Genomic DNA, 17,372 nt, shown 5'->3' on the forward strand with positions numbered 1-17,372 from the left:
CTTTGGTTGGAGGCGATTCCGGAAAAATACGAGGAAGCCGGCTTTTTTTTTGGGGGGGGGGGGGGGGAATTCTAAGAGAGCTCAATTTTCTGAGAAATAAAATCATTTTTAATAGGTTAGTACTAACAGAACACTAGAATGGTAGTCGAGTATCTGACAACTCGTGTTCATTTGGAAATGTCAAAAGTAAAAGAGGGAACACGAGCCCCAGGATTCCTGGTGGAAACCATTTTTGCAGGATCAAACTGAAAGCAATAAAACAAATCCTGTACAGTAGCGACCGCAGAAGCAGTTATTTGGGCATCTCTGCTTGCATTGCTCATCCAGGAAAGTCTTGTTACAAAAATAGGGAAGAGTGAAAGAAAGCCTGAGGAAGTCTACCTTTTACGATGTTTTGGCAGGGCACTGTCTTCAACTGCAAACATTTTAGAAACAAACACGATGACCGGCGCATTATCAGAAGAGGCGCAGGCCAGAAAATCTGCGGAAAGAAAGAAACGAGAAAGTAAGCTGAAGGAACCTTGCACACAATGGAAATGTAAAGAAATGCACCACAAAGTCATTCAAATTCGAAGTTTTTTTCTTGCTTAGTGGTTTTGTTACAAAGTCACGCTACAACGAATTCGTCTCGTCACAAAGTCGTTTTGCTATTACATGTATGTCACTTTGCTACAGTTACCACACTGTAAATGTACCTTCGTTACATAGTCGTTGTGTTACAATCATTTAGTGTTGGGGATGACGCCTACCGTAACTTATAAATAAATAAAAATAAATAAATAAATAAATAAATAATAGGAAGTAGCACATCCACAGAGTGGTTCTTCGTCCACTGTTTCCCGCGGGTCGAATTGGAATTTTGAAATGCTGGTTTTTGTGGAGGGAGGAGAACCAGAGTACCTGGAGAAAAACCTCTCGGAGCAGGGGCGAGAACCAACAACAAACTCAATTCACATATGGCGTCAACAGCGGGAATCAAACCCGGGCCACATTGGTGGGAGGCGAGTGCTCTCACCACTGCGCCATCCCTACTTCGGTAAAGTGTAACCAAAGTTACCATTAACATTAGAGTTGGTTAATGGCTGAGGTTAGGGTTAGAATTTGACAATTAAAGCTGTAACTGATGAAACAAAGCTTGTACTAAATTGACTGCGTAGTTAAACGAATGAGCTGAGGTTAGGGTTAGAATTTGAAAGTTAAAGCTGTAACGAAACAAAGCTTGTACCAAATTGATACACCGGCTATCCTACTAAACGCACCATTCTTCAAGCCCTGTGTCTTGTCAGGTAAAGAGTCAAACGTCCTTACGCCGCTGCACATTAACTTTTCCACTCTCTCGCTGTGTATTTCCTTTGGACTGGGAAGTTTGTCTACAACCATGGCCAGTAATGAGCTAGACAGGGGAAGCCATTGATCAAACAACGCCTTCAGGTGCACACGGCTGTCTGTGTGTCGGCTGTCCCTCGCTGATATCTTCAGGTTCAGTGATTTCACAATCTGCTCCGTTTTGATTTTGTCTCTGTTATATGAGGGGCAGGTTGGATTAGAAAGTAACTTTTTCGGAACAAACTTAAGTGACAAATTAAACGTACAAGTAAACAATTGCCCAATATAACACAGCTACCTGCAACAGACAAATATCGCAGGATAAGGGACATGGGAACTGGTCATAACAAGTTTGTTCAAAGAGGACCCACCTTGTCGGGGAGTTATCTCACAGACATTTCTGGAAACTTTTATTAGCTTTAAAATGTGAGTTTATACAATAAAGAAATTGAAAAATTGTCAAATACTTGTGAAATGTTCGTGGCTAGTCTGAAGGTCTCTGAAGAGTCTCTTGGCCGAGACGAAACGCCGCGTCAGACTAGCCACGAACATTTCACAAGTAAAATGTAAGTTGACACAGCAATTTTCAGCTAGCAAGAGTCAGCATTGCTACATTAAACAAAAAAAGTGAAGTTTGAATCTCATTAGATAGAGGGGTGGCTATGCAATAAAGACACCATCTTTTGAGGTTGAGGAAGGGGGATGCAGGCAGAGAGCACCATATATTTTGTGGTTTGGTGGGTCCTACTGAAATATAATTAGCCTGCATAGCAAGCGTTTCCACTTGGGGTTTGTACCTTTTTCGCTTTTTCAATTTTGCTCTTGTCCTAATTTCTGCACAATCAAACAGCAAAAAACGTCCAAAAGCCAACGGAAACTAGAGTATAGTAGTTTTGACCACTTCCCTAAGCTTACTTTCTAAGAACAGCATCGTACACAGCCCACAGATTCTCCAGGACAAACTGAACGAACAGTGGCTTTTTCGCTTTGGCCTGTGCTCCTTTGAAGATCCTCTTTGATTTGGCGTGTAGATAAAAGTCTCCCCATAGAGTCTTTTTCAGAATACCCTCGTTAATACCAAGCTTACTGGCATACATTTTGGCAAAGTCGTTGATGCTGGTGAGAAAAAGAAGCAAATAAAATCATTTGATCTTTTCTCTTCCGAAAGGACCCGAAAGAGAAAGTGGGTACCGTTGATTTGACCTTTATGGTACTTGGGATCTTGACTGTTGCAGGTTCATTTTACTTACAAAGCAGCAATTTTGTTACAGGTGTGAATGTAAAGCTCAATGCAACTTGTGATTCAAAACCTAAAGCACAGTACTATTAATCAACAATTTCTGTCTCACCTAAACCCCCAGCCATCAATGGCACTGCTAAACACAACATTCCCCAAGTCAGGCGAGAAATAAAGTGTTGAATCATCCGTTTCTTCAAGGCCTGAGCTCCAGTCGTCAATTGATACTGCCGTGTCATCTGTGATCAATTTCGTATTGGTGTCCTTTTCTGGGACGGTTTTAACAGAGCTTTTTTCTAAGACTTCAGTGGTGAAGAGAGCTGCTGTTATGGCATTAACCTGTAAAAATCACAAACGAAAAAGTATTATTATTATTATTTTTTGACAAACTATCAATCCTACATTGTAGATGTTTAAAAAACAGCATCAGTTTCAACGAGTACTTCCCTGTGGTGTGGTTTAATATGCTGTACAAGGCAGATCTTTAGAACTTTTGAGTCTGTGGATGAGATCCTTAAGTGTGACCATACACATGAAAGCTACTGAGCAGTACTTTCCTGTGGTGCTGTTTATTATGCTGTACAGGGCGGATCTAACTTTTGAGTCCGTGGATTTAATTCTAAGTGTGACCATTCAAACGAAAGATACTGAGCAGTACTTTTCAGTGATGTTGTCTATAATACTGTACAGGGTGGTTCTACTTTTTGGGTCTGTAGATGAAATTCTAACTCTGATCATTCATTAAATGAAAGCTTCTGAGAAGTACTTTAATTTCTATGGTGCAGTTTATTATGCTGTACAAGGGGGGGGGGGGGGGGGGGTCTGACTTTTTAATCTGTGGATGAAATCCTAAAGTGTGACTGTTCAAATGAAAGCTACTGAGTAGTACTTTCCTGTGGTGCTGTCTATTATGCTGTACAATGTGGTTCTAGCTTTTGAGCCTGTTTATGAAATCCTCAAGTGTGACCATTCAAATGAAAGCTACTCAGCAGTTCTTTCCTGTGGTGCTGTTTATTACACTCTACAAGATGGTACTATCTTTTGAGTCTGTGGATGTGACCTTCACATGTGAACATTCAAATGAAAGCTTCAGTCTGTAAAGTAATGCTACAGTATGTAACATGCATGTTAGCTCAAGTAGGGTTAAGGGGCTTACAAAAGCATTACGTAACTTTACGATGTTCACCTTTTCAAGAATCTGTTGTAGATGAAAATGTGCTTCAGCAGGAGAGTACTTTAGCTCTGTAATGAGCCTGTCAATCTTGTTCAACACCAAACATGGTCGAATACTCTCCAGCCAAGCTTGACGCAACACTACATGAGTCTAAAAAATGACAAAGAAAAATAATGATGATTTGAAGATGAATGTTTGGTTTATCAATAGAGTTGATAACTATAGGTAAACTGGCCACTGTAGAGAGATTCGCGTGCTGGCGATTGGTGTGCTAGCCCTTCATCAGAACAAATTTGCTCTAACAAAGGGAGGGGTTTCATTAAGTTTTGAAGTAGGGGGGCACCTATATGAGAGTAGCTGGGCAGAAAATTACACTTGAAGCGAATTTCTTTATGTTCAGTTTGAAAGTAGGCAGGTACTGACTCTTGTGTATCCTGTTACTGGTACGCGGGTCCCGCCTTCTAATGAAAACCCTGCGAAGGGCTAGCACTCCAAACATCAGCACTCAAATCTCTTTATGATCAAATATAATTGGGGAAAACATTGTTCGTGGTACCACTGTTTCAAAGACTTTAATGAGTTAGAGAGAACTGTAAGAAACTCAGCAAGTTTTCCAATTTTTAAGAAGTGTCTTTTTTCTGCTTTTTATAATTAAGTATTTGTTTTTAATCCTTGCAGTGTGTATGTTGTAATTATTTTTATATCTTGATTTTAGCTTAAATTTTTTATATTTTAATTGTATCATATATATCGATTTTAGCTTAAATTTTTTATATTTTAATTGTATCATATATATCGATTTTAGCTTAAATTTTTTATATTTTAATTGTATCATATATATCGATTTTTAGCTTAAATTTTTTATATTTTAATTGCATCATATAATATACATCTAGTAATAGGACCTCTATGTAAACCACTCTTGTGATGGAGCATCCTATTAAAAGATTGTTATTATTATTATTATGATGGCCAATTTACCTTTAGTTATCAATGCTGTTGGTATACTCCCCACCAATAAAGCACTTCTACACTTTGGGAAACCAACCCCCTAATTGATGATTTGGTGACATGCACTACAGTATAACTTCAACTAAAAAAGCTGAAACCAATGTACAAGTTAGAGCCACTCTCTGAATAGAGGTTACTTGCCGCTGTTCCTTTGAATAAGCACAAGGTACTAAGCAAACATGTAGAGGGTGGAGGTTGGAAAATGAAAATGTTATTTGTGGTATAATGGCAGATAAATGAAACCTACAGATACACTTCACCTCAAATCTACTACACATGTATACAAATTTATTTCATAGGCTGAATCTTGAGAAAGCTTGATTACATTCTTGCATCATTAAAATGTGAATTCTTGTTGTATAATTTTCAGTTCAAACTGGGGAGAAATCTGTTTAGAAAGGCACTTAGTTTTACGATCAACCAGCCTCAAAATGTCTTGACATCAATTCTAGAGGGCTTTCAATTCATCCAGATAACTTTTAATTTTATTAGGAGTTGACGGCAAAATAAAAACAATCTAACCTGAGGACAAACTCCTTCAACCACATCCACCACCACAATTGCACCATCACACAGTCGAACAGCTGTTGAAACCTGAAGGGCACAATGAAAATGATTTTAATCACAGTAAACAGGACTACAGATCACTGACTTTAAAATACAATAAATTAATAATAAAATAAACCTGTAGATGTACAATGATTTTTTTAAACAGAGGCACACTGTAGAACTGTTTGATTTCTGCAGCAGTAGTAAGTTACAGCTGTAACTTGCTAATTGTATACACTCACTTGCTTTATTTTTGTTTTTGTTTCTTTTTCTTTTTTTTTTTTCATTTAAACTTGTCGTCTCTTAATAATAGACAAAAGATATTACCTCACTGGAGAAATCCACATGCCCTGGAGAATCTATCAGGTTAACTATGTATTCTTCTTGATCTAAAAAAAATAGGAAATCATTGTGATTAATGATCTTAACCAAGCTTTCAACCAACAGGGCCATTCCTAAGATCACTGATAAGATCATCATAGTGATAAGGAAAAACCTCATTTGCATGTACTTTCAACACACTTTTACATTCGCGACTACAAAACTAGTTTCGTCAATAGACCTCGTCAGTTGGTAGCCACAGTTTTTTTTTTAAAATACAGACGACTTCATATAATATAGCACAAGGAATAACCCTATCTAAGTAACTAAGTAACAATAACGCTATATGGATAGGGGGGGGGGTTAAAAAAAAAAATAAATAAATAAAATAAAAAATAAAATGAATAAAATAAAATAAAATAAAATACAATGCAAAATACGAAAACAACAAATAACAGCAAAAAATATATACACAACAAAATGAAATAAAATCAAAAAATAGTTCAGTTCCTATTGTGCAATAGTCATATGAAGTAATGTTTGTAGCTTCTTTTCATGTTTGCGTGACAACAGCCCTTGGGATCCGGAAATAGCTCCACTCGCCTTTCGTGTTGATCAATTGACCTTCGGTAACTTGATGAATCCTGACCGATTCAGTGATCTGTCTCAGCATCGCATCGTTTTGAAACATTCCTGTGACATTCATGATGAAGCCCGGGACGTCTCCCCCATGTTTGTCAGAGGAATGTCTCCACATCACTGACCCTTCTTCCCGCTGCTCCAGAGCACGTAAATGTTCCTTACCGCAAGTGTAAGCACTTCTAGATGTTTCCCCGATGTACTTATGGTGGCAAACCTGACATACCAGCTCATAAGTAACACCGGTACTGCGGCAAGATCCTTTTCCTCCAGTGCTGCAGAAAAGACAGTTGATGTTGCGACAGTTCTTTTCCTTGAACGGGTCTGACCTCTGTAACATTCTCTTAAGGGTTATACCTGATTGCTCTACAACCTTGATCTTAAAGCCTGCATCTATTATCGCTCTCACATAGCGATCTTTCAACTGAGATTGTGCTGTTGCTGGCACGAAGATCACTGCATCGAATCCACCCGTCCTGTACCAAGATTCCCGTTTCCTCCGTCTCTCTCGGGCCCGTTCTAACTGTCTCCATTCCCTTGGCCTGTACAATGGTTGTTCACCGCTTGCGTCTAGCTCCAGCAGACGGTTGTAGGCTTTCAGGGCTGATCGCACTACTTCCGCTCTGAATTTCTGATCGTAACCAGAGTACTGGAGGCGTAGCATCATGTTGTTCACGTGGCTGATTATAGTCGCCCAGGGAAGCTCTCTACTACAATTAAGAACGATCCTCAAAACTTCTTGGGTGAGTATGGTTCTCTTAGAGTTCCATGGCAAGGCCGATCTCGCGTTGATTACGCATTTTATTCCTCGTGCTATATTATATGAAGTTGTCTGTATTTTAAAAACAAACTGTGGCTACCAACTGACGAGGTCTATTGACGAAACTAGTTTTGTAGTCGCGCATGTAAAAGTGTGTTAAAGTAAATGCAAATGAGGTTTTTCCTTATCACTATGATGTTGAGTAACACTTTCTTGGCTTCCACAAGCAAAATTTCACACTGATAAGATCACCCTGTCTTAATTACCAGTCGCTGTCCCTCCTTTCATTGACCCACTACCTTGAGGGGATGTTTAAATTGGTTTTATGTTGGGCATACTGATGGAATATAAACAGAAAAAATGGGCCTCAAAGGAAGAGCCTGGGAAGAGGCCTAGGTCACTTAAAAGATAAAAGAGCCTACTAGTCTGATGGGAAGCAGGGATGATGCAGTGGAGAGCAGTTACCTCCCACCAATGTGGCCCGGGTTGGATTCCCGGGCTCAGCATCATATGTGGGTTGAGTTTGTTGCTGGTTCTCATCCTTGCTTCAAGAGGCTCCAAGAGGCAAAAGAAAAAAATCCAAAAAGCCAATTCTGAGGAGGGGGGTGGGGGGGGGGGTAGAGGGGGAGTAAAAAATCATCTGAGGTGGACAAAAACAAAATTTTACACCTATTTCCCCCTACCCAGGCCAAATTATAAAATTGAAATGTTTTGTAGCTCCCATATTTCCCATTCAGATACAGATGCCAAACAATTAACTAACCTTTGGTGCAAAGCAATGATATTGCACTTGACTTCATTGTTATTCCTCTAAGCTGCTCATCTTCACGGCTATCCATATACCTCAGCTAATGACATAACAATAATCACAATCTGGTTAGCTAGTGAGCAGGTGCCCTTGTTCCTTTAGTGCAAATGGCAAAGCCACAAATTACAAGCCCATTGAGCAAAGCAATCCAGGGGAAAACTCACAGCTTTGCAGCTCCGACAAAACAGGCAAGAGCACAATCAAACTGGTTTTAAAATTTTTAAATTTTATGACCTTGTACATTCAAGAATAATAATTATTAAAATTAATAATTACTACATGTAAGCTTATTCTAAAATGAAGAGTCACAGTTCCTTAAAGTCTTACTTTGCCTGCCATGCGCTGCGAAATAATCCCATTACTAGCAACGAGTGCGTCAGCTATAGTTGTTTTTCCTGCAAAATAGGATCAAAATAAGAATAAAATGGTAAAAGATTCAAACACACGAGGCAAGACGAAACATGAACTCACTAACCATGGTCAACGTGTGCCAATATACAAATATTTCTTATGTTTTTCGGATTTTTCTGAAGTTGAGAAAGATGTTGGGCTGTCGTGCTTCTCATGATTTTATCTTCCTCGCCAATCAAACAAATTTAAAGCCGTTGTTTTCTTCAGCACAATTTTCACTCAAAACCACATTTTTACAATGTTGTGGTGCAATTTCGAGTCCGCAAAACAACAGCGGTTGTCCAAGAGGAGCATGAGTAGACGTGATTGGTCCCAATCTCCCAACCGCGCAACGTGCACTGTCATTCTCTCAAAATGGTGGGTAAATTTTGGTTTCTTTTGCACTTTTGCCTATCCTTTCTTCCCTTACTAACAACAAACAATAGAAAATGGGAACTAAGAAAAGTAGTTACGACCTTTTATTTGTTAATTTGTGCTGTATCTGCTACCAAAGTCGTCGCATAAACAATGTGACTAAGCTGACAGAGGGTTCTGAAGGAACTTTTTTTTCGCCGCATCATTTTGGATCATTTCTGGCATAGCTTAATTTGATGTTGTTTGATTAGTTGGTTTTCATATGAAGGCGTCTTATAAGAAATGTTTTAAACGATGTTTATTTTCAGTCTCGTCGTTATGACACAAGAACAACGATATTTTCGCCTGAAGGTAAGAGAAGTATAAATAGGATCGGAGGCTTTGTTTTATATCATGGCTACAGAAATACGTTTTGTGTGAACTTAACTACCGATTACATGAGACTGATTCCAACTTCAGATTGGTCTTCATACTACTTCTGTTGTTTCTGTCTACGTAGAACTAGTCAGATAAACCATCACCAACTGTTTTGAGTTCTTCCTCAAGTCATAGTATTCCCCATGCACACCTGTACCAAACGTTGTTTGATCACTATTAATTTGGCAAGATCTCTGCCCAGCCCCATACATTAATTTACATGTACATTTTGCAATGCAAACTCAATTCACCTTTGCAGGTTTTGTCTCCATGCACACCTGCACCAATAGTTGTTTGATCACTATTAATTTGGCAACATCTCTGCGCAGCCCCATTCATTAATTTACATGTATGACAGTGGTGCATGTGTAATTAATGTATGGGGCTGTGTGGAAATCTTTCCATTAATTTAAGGTTCATTTTGACATGAGGTAAACACATTTTACTGGTCTAAATCACATGAGCAGGGAGTATTTTCTTACTTACATGTAAGCTGTACAGTTACATGCAAAGACCAACGATTTCATTCTCTTTGTTACCAGGGCGACTGTATCAAGTGGAATATGCCATGGAAGCGGTTGGTCATGCTGGTATTTGTCTTGGAATTTTAGCCAATGATGGTATTGTACTGGCCGCCGAGAGGAGAAACACAAATAAACTCCTCGATGAAGTATTTGCTTCAGAAAAGATCTACAAACTACATGAGTAAGTTTTGCCCACGGTGATTATCAATATTAATATTTTTTTTAATTGAGGATCTTAGTTTTTAATGAATTGTTTTCTTTAAAATTTGTCTTTTTTAGCGATTTGGCCTGCAGTGTGGCTGGTATAACCTCTGATGCTAATGTGCTGACAAATCAACTTAGACTTATAGCTCAGAGGTATAGTAACTATATGTGAAATTTTATTGTGTTTCCTTTTAGTTTGAAACTCCTTCTTTTCCGTCCTAATCAATCTGAGTAACTTTTTTGTCTTCAGATATTTATTACAATTCCAAGAAGCAATTCCTTGTGAGCAGGTTGTTAGTTCGCTGTGTGATGTTAAACAGGCCTATACACAGTTTGGAGGTATGTTCATTAATCCATCAATAAGGTCTCATGGAAATGCTTTATGTCATAAAAACCCACAGTTAACCTAGCCTGCGTAACAGGCGCCTATTGAGCTGAGCGGGAAGAGAGAGACATAAAGCGCGACATTATGTCATAAAAACCCACAGTTAACCTAGCCTGCGTAACAGGCGCCTATTGAGCTGAGCGGGAAGAGAGAGACATTAAGTGCGAAGCTCAACTTGTGAGCGTGGAGCCCGAGACAAGGGGAAGAGAAAAAAGTCGAGCTTCGCGCTTAATGTCTCTCTCTTCCCGCTCAGCTCAATAAGTGCCTTTTATGCAGGCTACAGCTAACCCACAACTTTTTACCTGAAATTTTCTGTCCAAATCAGTAATGATACTTGATTGCTCAACATTGATAATAACTGACTTCACCCAAGAGGGTGTTTAGTGTCTATGATCTAGAATAGTGAGACAGTCAGAGACATTGTAATGAAAATTAATACCATTTCTTTTTGTATAATAACAGGAGTAAAATAAATAAATTAATTTGACTTTTGAATAAAAGTCCTTCACCAGTAAACATCCTGTGGACTTCTCTCTGACTTTTCAGGAAGAGTTGCAACATTCAAGTTATGGAGTTTGGAAGGGATTTTCAATAAAAATAAAGTTATTATCATTTGAATGAAGAAATCCAGTTTTCTGATGCAGTTATGTTGTAATCTTCATCAGGTCTGAGGCCATTTGGTGTATCTATTCTCTACATGGGCTGGGATAAACATTATGGTTTCCAGTTATATCAGAGCGATCCCAGTGGAAATTACAGTGGCTGGAAGGCAACTTGCATAGGAAATAACAGTGTGGTAAGTTGTGTTCATGGTGAACTGGAAAAAAAAAACGCCTGCAAATAATTATGTACATTGTGTAGTTTCTGAAAATATCCATTCCCTCTCCCAACGACTACTTGAGGACCTGGAAACTAGCTTAACTATTATTTACACTGAATTTCTCAAACTCATTAATAATTCATCAAGAGAAAACAAAGAAAATCACTACTGTGACCATGGTTTAGATATGTATTCCTGATTACCATAAAATTTTGCCAACTTTAGCTTTGAATTTCTCCAAGAATTATTGATCATTTGAGAAGCCATATCAAACACTCGAAAGTGTGTTTCGTCAGATATCCAAGCACCTTGAAGTCGTCTAAAACAACTTGGTTGCACCTCGTTTTTTGAACTTACTTCTCAGTGTGTGGATATCTGATGAAACACACCTTCTCGTGTTTGATATATTACTTGCAATCATCTACATGTAAATCTAACTCCTTTACTGACAAATTATTATCAGAGTGGTCAATTCTTAGTCATACATGTAAATTCAATCTTTTTCATTAGGCTGCAGTTTCTATGCTGAAGCAAGAGTATAAGGAAGAGGAAATGGCATTAAAAGATGCACTGAAGCTTGCAGTTAAAGTGCTTGACAAGACTTTAGACATCACAAAACTGACACCTGATAAAGGTGGGTTTACTCTGTCATCTAAAGTCAGATTTGCAATAATTGTGTTTTAATCTCAACATGGGAGGTTCTTTTTTTTTTCCACCTAAGTTGTTTTTGTTTGAATAATCATCAAGAGACAATCTCTTTTAGTAGACTATTGGAGGTGTTGTTGTCAAACTTAATTGGTTAGTCTGTATTAGAGTATCAATCAAAAGAAAAGGGGCCTGCTTTTCTTAGATAAGAAACTTTACTTCTTTAGTTTCTCTCCACCCAAGGTACATTTACAATACAAATGAGCCTCAGGAACCATTTGGGAACCTTCAAAAATAATACTGAGGACTAACCATTCCATCTAGCTTGTTTAAAAATTGTTGTCCTGTGTAGCATGTTACACGTAACTACATGTAAAGGTAGTTTAATGTTCAACTGTTTTATGTCATCTGTTCTTTTTGATATTGCAGTTGAGTTTTCCACTCTGACGCGAGAGAATGGCAAAACAAGGATAAAGATTCTAGGAGCAGCAGAAGTTGAAGGACTGATCAAAGAACATGAACAAGTGAAAGCAGAAGAAGCAAAGCAAGCTGCCACTAAGAAATAGACCCAATGTTTTTAAGTTATGAAACATGCCATAATAAACCTTATCCACTGTTGAGTCAGACATAGAAAATGCCAGACTGGTACCTTGGGTATCTGAGCGTTTTCTTGCATGCTTTTGGGTGACTTTAGACCTAAGGCCAATTAAGAAGCAAGACAATAAATTCTCAACTGGGTTTTTAAGGAAAATTGGCCATTGTAAAGAGATATCCCTGAATCTCTTTGAAGTGGTCAATTTACCTTATTAACTCAGTTGATAAAACTGAACATTTTGTTTTCACTCCCCTCCTGATGCAGCACCACAATTTCTTCAGAAACTATTCCCCCCCCTCTGTTGGATACTGATGTTTTCCAGTTGTCAGAACTGGCAGAGATGAAATAAGTTGCTGAGCTTGCAGACATCGAGTAAACTCTTTCAGTTCAATACAAGGTAGATCAACATGGCAGATGGCAGTCAAACTAGAGAGTATGAGGATTGCGGAAATCTAATCAATTAAGCATGATGGGAAACAGAGAGACCAGTTAGTTTTCAAACCGGATGCAATTGTTGAAAAACTGGTTACATGAATGTGCAAGTCCTTTTAAGTGGCCTTCAAAATGGTGCATCTCTTAACAAACTGACCAGTTTGGACAACCATTTCTGACAGATGGAAAGCACCACAGTATTACCTCCAATATGTCACAATAGAAATCATTGTTGTCAAAGGAGGCAGCTCTCCTTTGACACACTTTCTCCCCAGTGTAAGTAGATGCTCAGTTCAATTCCAACTCTTTAAAATTGAAGGGGTTTCTGGAAAAAAGCCATAAGTGACTTCTGATCAATTGCAAAATTCTCCTTTCAAATTGCCTATAATGACGTGTGAAACAAACGGAGAATTTGACCTTACATCAAAAGTCACCTTATTCAGTGCACCCCTTCAAATTATTGTTTTTTGTAGACATAATGAGCAGTTCCACTATTTTTTGCACTAGAACTGTTGGGCTGTCACATTCAATTGTGAAGCTACCATGTCAGATTATATGGTGAGTAAACACTGGGGAAAGGACAAAACTTAATCCACACCCACACAACCATCGTTGGAGTAGTTTTGGCCTCTTGCTCAGTAGGAATAATGCACAATGGTAGCTGCACAACTGAATATGACTGCCCAAGAATTCTATTGTTACAACAAAAAGAGTGGCTGTTCTGTCCAGTGTCACAAGTTGCTTTAAAAATAGTGTGATAGTCTAGTTTGTTACCACTACTTCTGAGTAAGGGTTTATTGATACCCTAGCATTTCACTTACATGTTACTCAAAAAATGAAAAATGTATCTTTTTGCGTTGGAATTGGAGCAATAAACATTGCAGAAAATATCAGCAACTGTTGTCATGTGATGATCTGTTACCTTATTATACTGATGTAAAGCAGGTCAGCCCAGGGGGGCTCCCATATAAAAATGACTGGGGTGATTGTCGGAGATTTTGAAAAGAAACCCTGAAAGGTACCCAAATTCTGTTTTGTGGGCGTGATCCAAACAATTTTTTGCCCCTAAAGGCCTGTTCACACAGCGCAAATTCAGCTGCGATTTGGGGTGTGATTTTTTCAGTGACACCAAATTGTGCAGAGTGAACCGCCAGGGATTTGATTGCGATTTCACCTGCAATGGACTGCGACATCCTCCAATCGGGTCGGGGCTATTGGGGCTTCACAAGGATTTGTGGCTATGTGTGATCAAGCACCTAGCCTGGGTGGCAAGTGTAATTGGGGAGGGGGAGTGAGATAATGTGAATGAAAAGTGGGGGGACTCTCTTCTAACCCCCCCCCCCCCCATATTTTTCATTCACTTTTTCTAGTACACTCTCCCCTTCCCTGATTACACCAAAACAAGAGCTGTCATTTCAGCTTCAAGAAGTTCTGTTCCACAACAAGACTGAAGAAAGTCTTGCATACACACTGCATTTTGATCACCATTGAACTCTTGAAGAGCAGGTCTGATATCCCAAGGGGGAGGGGGTGGAAACACAACCTTGTAATAAAATCACAACAGTAAATTCTCTGTGTAAGAAAAACAAAAAATAAAAAATAAACATACCACTTGGGTAGCCAACGAGTAAGTTCTGCTTCATCAAGAACTCATCCAGCCATATAATAATATTATTATTAATGATTTCATACATTTATGTACATGAACCCCCAAAATCGTTTTTTAAACATCCTATTTCAGACTAAAAGGGCTCACAAATTACATGTACACCAATTTAGACATCTATGTCCATTATTGCCACCCCTCCCCCCTCCTCAGTTATTTCAGCTCCAGTGAAACCCTTTAATTTTCTTATAGTTCCTTTTGCTTTGAAAAGTGAGGTGGCTGTGGTGTTGTGGGTAAGTTTATTTCCCTGCTGACAAGTTTCACATGTGAGCAAATCAGCTGCTACCATATAACTATAAACAGTTCTTTGAATCTGCTATTGTCCTTTGACTTTAGGTTATTAACGGGACAAAAAAAGGAAGTGATGTTACAGTTAGCATGCATCTGTAAAATTCAGCTTGGATCTCTTCCTGTATCCTTTCTATTGCTAGAGTGTAAGGTGTATTTATTTTATAGCAACGTTTTGACCTTCTCATTCTCTCTAGATCTTTTCATCTCAGTCTCTGATGTCTGGTACCCGAACATTCATTAATATTTCAAGATAAATTTCGCCTACTGAAATTACAGTAAAACTAAATTTATAAGAAGAACTATTCTGTCCTTCCTCCAGGATTGAAACCATTAAGCCTCGATTTCTTGCAGCATTTTACTTTCCTCCAAATTGAGCTTTGTTTTACGAGTTTTTAAAACCTTGAATTTGTCAATAATCTCACTCAGCTTGGTTTCAAGGTTAACCACCTCGCAACTCAGCTCGATGGCGCTCTGAAAGTCCTTCTGCCCCGTTTTCAAACATCCAGGAACCAAGATTCCAAACCATTTTATTGGATCCTGTACACAACCATTTCTCGAGCCATCCAACGGCAATTTTTCCTCAATGGACAATTCCTCGATCCCTGAAATTTCATCACTTTTCTCTCTAAGAACGTCTGGCTGCCGAGAATTTCTTCTTCTGAGAACATTTTTATCCTGATCACCATCATCAGCCACGGTATTTGATGATTCCACACCTTTCCCAGGCAAAGACTTTCGCAACTTAAACATACACGTACTTTCGGACTGTTCTTTTAGGCAGCCATCTAGATCTTCAACGTGATACAAAGCGAAGTCCATTTTATGACTGTACTGCAAAGCGCCAACCGACTTATTTCCCATTGAATAACGTGCCTTTGACAGGTTCAAATGGCCATCTCTTATTGCAGCATTCAGACATTCTCTCTTCTCTTGAAGGAGCTCGAGATTGTCGAAAAATTCAAGCGTTAGCTGGTCAAGTTCGCTACAAATGTCGTCCATCTTGAAAGAATGTCTGCGTGGAACTGGAACTGAGTTTCAATTACGTTGTTACCAGTCCCTCTCTTATCATTTTCCCGCGGGTCGAGAGAGTAAGCATTGGCCACAATTTTAAAATGTAGTGGAGAAATGCCGAGTCTTATAACTCACAACTATAAAATTAATAGACCTTTTAGGCAATTTATCAGCTATCTTGGATCTAAATGCGTTGTTAAGCGCCCAGGAAGACAAACGGCTGTACCACCAGAAATAAATGATTGACTGTGCAGTGTAACTTAGAATGTTAAAGTGAACCAATGAATTTCCCACTAAACGTTACCCTAGTAAGGAAATGGGAGACCACACGAGACAAAGAAAAAAATCTTTGACCTTGCCAGGAATCGAACTGAATCACTACCTCCGAATTTGAACGTCCGTTGCTGCATGTACCGACTGGTCGAGCTACGAGGTTAGACAGGAGGAAATCAGTCACGGGGGTTTGCGGCAAATTTATGTGAATGTGAAGGCCGGTACAAATGAATGTTTTGCCGCTAGCACTATGGACACAAGTGATGGATCAGAGAATTAACTTTGTAGTGTGTGTCAAAGTGCTTAATGAACCCATGCACTTCCTACTGAGCGTTAGCCCTAGGCCTAGTAAAGAATTAAAGGAAAGTAAGGATCAGAAATAGCTTGAGAGAGCAGACGCCTCTTTTCGGCTTTTGTTTGACAGGCGAGTGAGACAAACGCCCGAAAAGGCGTCTGCTCGCCTAGGCTAGATCGAAAAATAGAGAGTTGGTATGGAATTCTGAGAATTTCTTGGTGGGACAGTCTGAAAACATGGAGTTGGAAATGTGGAAATTACTCTGGGCTTTGTTGACAAACAGTTACGTAAGCAGAAGGACAAAATAATGGCTGAAGTTTTGTTTTAGGCTGAAAACTGACTTGACTAAATTTCTGTTCAGCGGACAAAACTGACTCTATACAAGAGAGGATACCTTTCTTGCTACACACTACAGCCCTGATGAAAATCATCGGCTAAGTTTCAAGAAAAGGTTCGCGTGAACAAAGGTCTCAGTTGCTGTGTAGTAATCGTACTGTAATTGTAATTCTTTCAGATCGAATACCGGTAATTATAGTCAACTAGTAATAGTAATCACAGATTAAAAAGTGCGGTCGACATGCCAATTTGATAGACCGCATGTCTTCACGTGAAAATGAGGCCAGATTCTTACATCAAAAAGAGGTAAATTTGCGCGACAGAGAAACAAAATGGCCACCAACCTCAATCATTTTACACATGCAGACCAACGCAAACACAAAATTAGACTTGCGGTCTTCGATAATTTTTCGCTCAGGCAGAAAACCTCCCATTGCCGACCGCGGTAAAACATCAATTGTACGATTTACTGGCTTTCCAATAATTACATTTATTTACTGATTGCGTCGATTCTCCAATTAACAAATCGACGGCAGTTTTCTATGGTCTATACTCTTATAGACCATACAATGACGTCAAAAAATGTTCAAAACTCAAGTGGAACCACGAGCCGCAGGCGAGTGGTTTCACTGCCAAGTTTTGGACATTTTATGGCGTCATTGTATGGTCTATAAGAGTATAGACCATAGAAAACTGCCGTCGATTTGTGTTTTACAATAACATGGAAAACGCACGAGTGGAATTAGCTATTTTTTTCGTTGAGGAAGCGCGCGCGTTACATCTGACGTCATTTTTATTGTCTGTACTCTTATAGACAATAGCTGCGAGCCAATCAGCGCGCGGGAATTTGGACAGTTATTGTAAAATGGTCCATAGATCTTTTAGTAC

General features: G+C 39.0%; 3 protein-coding genes across 3 annotated transcripts in view; 1 reads left to right on the top strand and 2 right to left on the bottom strand.

The window, feature by feature from the left end:
- The window catches only part of LOC146451273 (elongation factor-like GTPase 1), a 15,196-nt gene extending 6,692 nt beyond the window's left edge, over positions 1 to 8,504 (bottom strand). The window contains exons 1-10 of the mRNA XM_085099387.1: positions 8,301 to 8,504; positions 8,153 to 8,220; positions 7,781 to 7,865; positions 5,625 to 5,686; positions 5,271 to 5,342; positions 3,750 to 3,887; positions 2,676 to 2,902; positions 2,242 to 2,442; positions 1,260 to 1,519; positions 382 to 481 (exon numbers count right to left, since the gene is read on the bottom strand). Of these exons, the coding sequence (XP_084955513.1) occupies positions 382 to 481; positions 1,260 to 1,519; positions 2,242 to 2,442; positions 2,676 to 2,902; positions 3,750 to 3,887; positions 5,271 to 5,342; positions 5,625 to 5,686; positions 7,781 to 7,865; positions 8,153 to 8,220; positions 8,301 to 8,391 (1,304 nt within the window). The 5' untranslated portion in view covers positions 8,392 to 8,504. The remainder of the gene's footprint in view (positions 1 to 381; positions 482 to 1,259; positions 1,520 to 2,241; positions 2,443 to 2,675; positions 2,903 to 3,749; positions 3,888 to 5,270; positions 5,343 to 5,624; positions 5,687 to 7,780; positions 7,866 to 8,152; positions 8,221 to 8,300) is intronic.
- Positions 8,505 to 8,543: 39 nt separating this feature from the next.
- LOC146451274 (proteasome subunit alpha type-4-like) lies at positions 8,544 to 13,505 on the top strand. The gene is made up of 8 exons (XM_085099451.1): positions 8,544 to 8,593; positions 8,899 to 8,941; positions 9,550 to 9,712; positions 9,811 to 9,888; positions 9,986 to 10,074; positions 10,786 to 10,916; positions 11,451 to 11,574; positions 12,015 to 13,505. The coding sequence occupies exons 1-8, from the start codon at positions 8,591 to 8,593 to the stop codon at positions 12,149 to 12,151; spliced, it is 768 nt and encodes a 255-aa protein (XP_084955577.1). The 5' UTR covers positions 8,544 to 8,590; the 3' UTR covers positions 12,152 to 13,505.
- Positions 13,506 to 14,246: 741 nt separating this feature from the next.
- LOC146451275 (vacuolar ATPase assembly protein VMA22-like) lies at positions 14,247 to 15,600 on the bottom strand. The gene has a single exon (XM_085099459.1). It carries the CDS (start codon positions 15,566 to 15,568, stop codon positions 14,900 to 14,902), a length of 669 nt encoding a protein of 222 aa, XP_084955585.1. The 5' UTR covers positions 15,569 to 15,600; the 3' UTR covers positions 14,247 to 14,899.
- Between the last annotated feature and the right edge of the window lie 1,772 nt (positions 15,601 to 17,372).

This window comes from Pavona decussata, unplaced genomic scaffold (assembly GCF_977016875.1).
Source record: "Pavona decussata unplaced genomic scaffold, jaPavDecu1.1 SCAFFOLD_391, whole genome shotgun sequence".
NCBI classification, from domain to species: Eukaryota; Metazoa; Cnidaria; class Anthozoa; order Scleractinia; family Agariciidae; genus Pavona; species Pavona decussata.

What these genes read in the sequence shown, in the direction of transcription:
- LOC146451275 (XM_085099459.1), bottom strand. Translation starts at nt 15,568, where the DNA reads ATGGACGACATTTGTAGCGAACTTGACCAGCTAACGCTTGAATTTTTC.
- LOC146451274 (XM_085099451.1), top strand. An exon ending in AAGATCTACAAACTACATGA is followed by an intron (nt 9,713 to 9,810) that starts GTAAGTTTTGCC and finishes TGTCTTTTTTAG; the next exon opens with CGATTTGGCCTGCAGTGTGG. An exon ending in GGCCTATACACAGTTTGGAG is followed by an intron (nt 10,075 to 10,785) that starts GTATGTTCATTA and finishes AATCTTCATCAG; the next exon opens with GTCTGAGGCCATTTGGTGTA.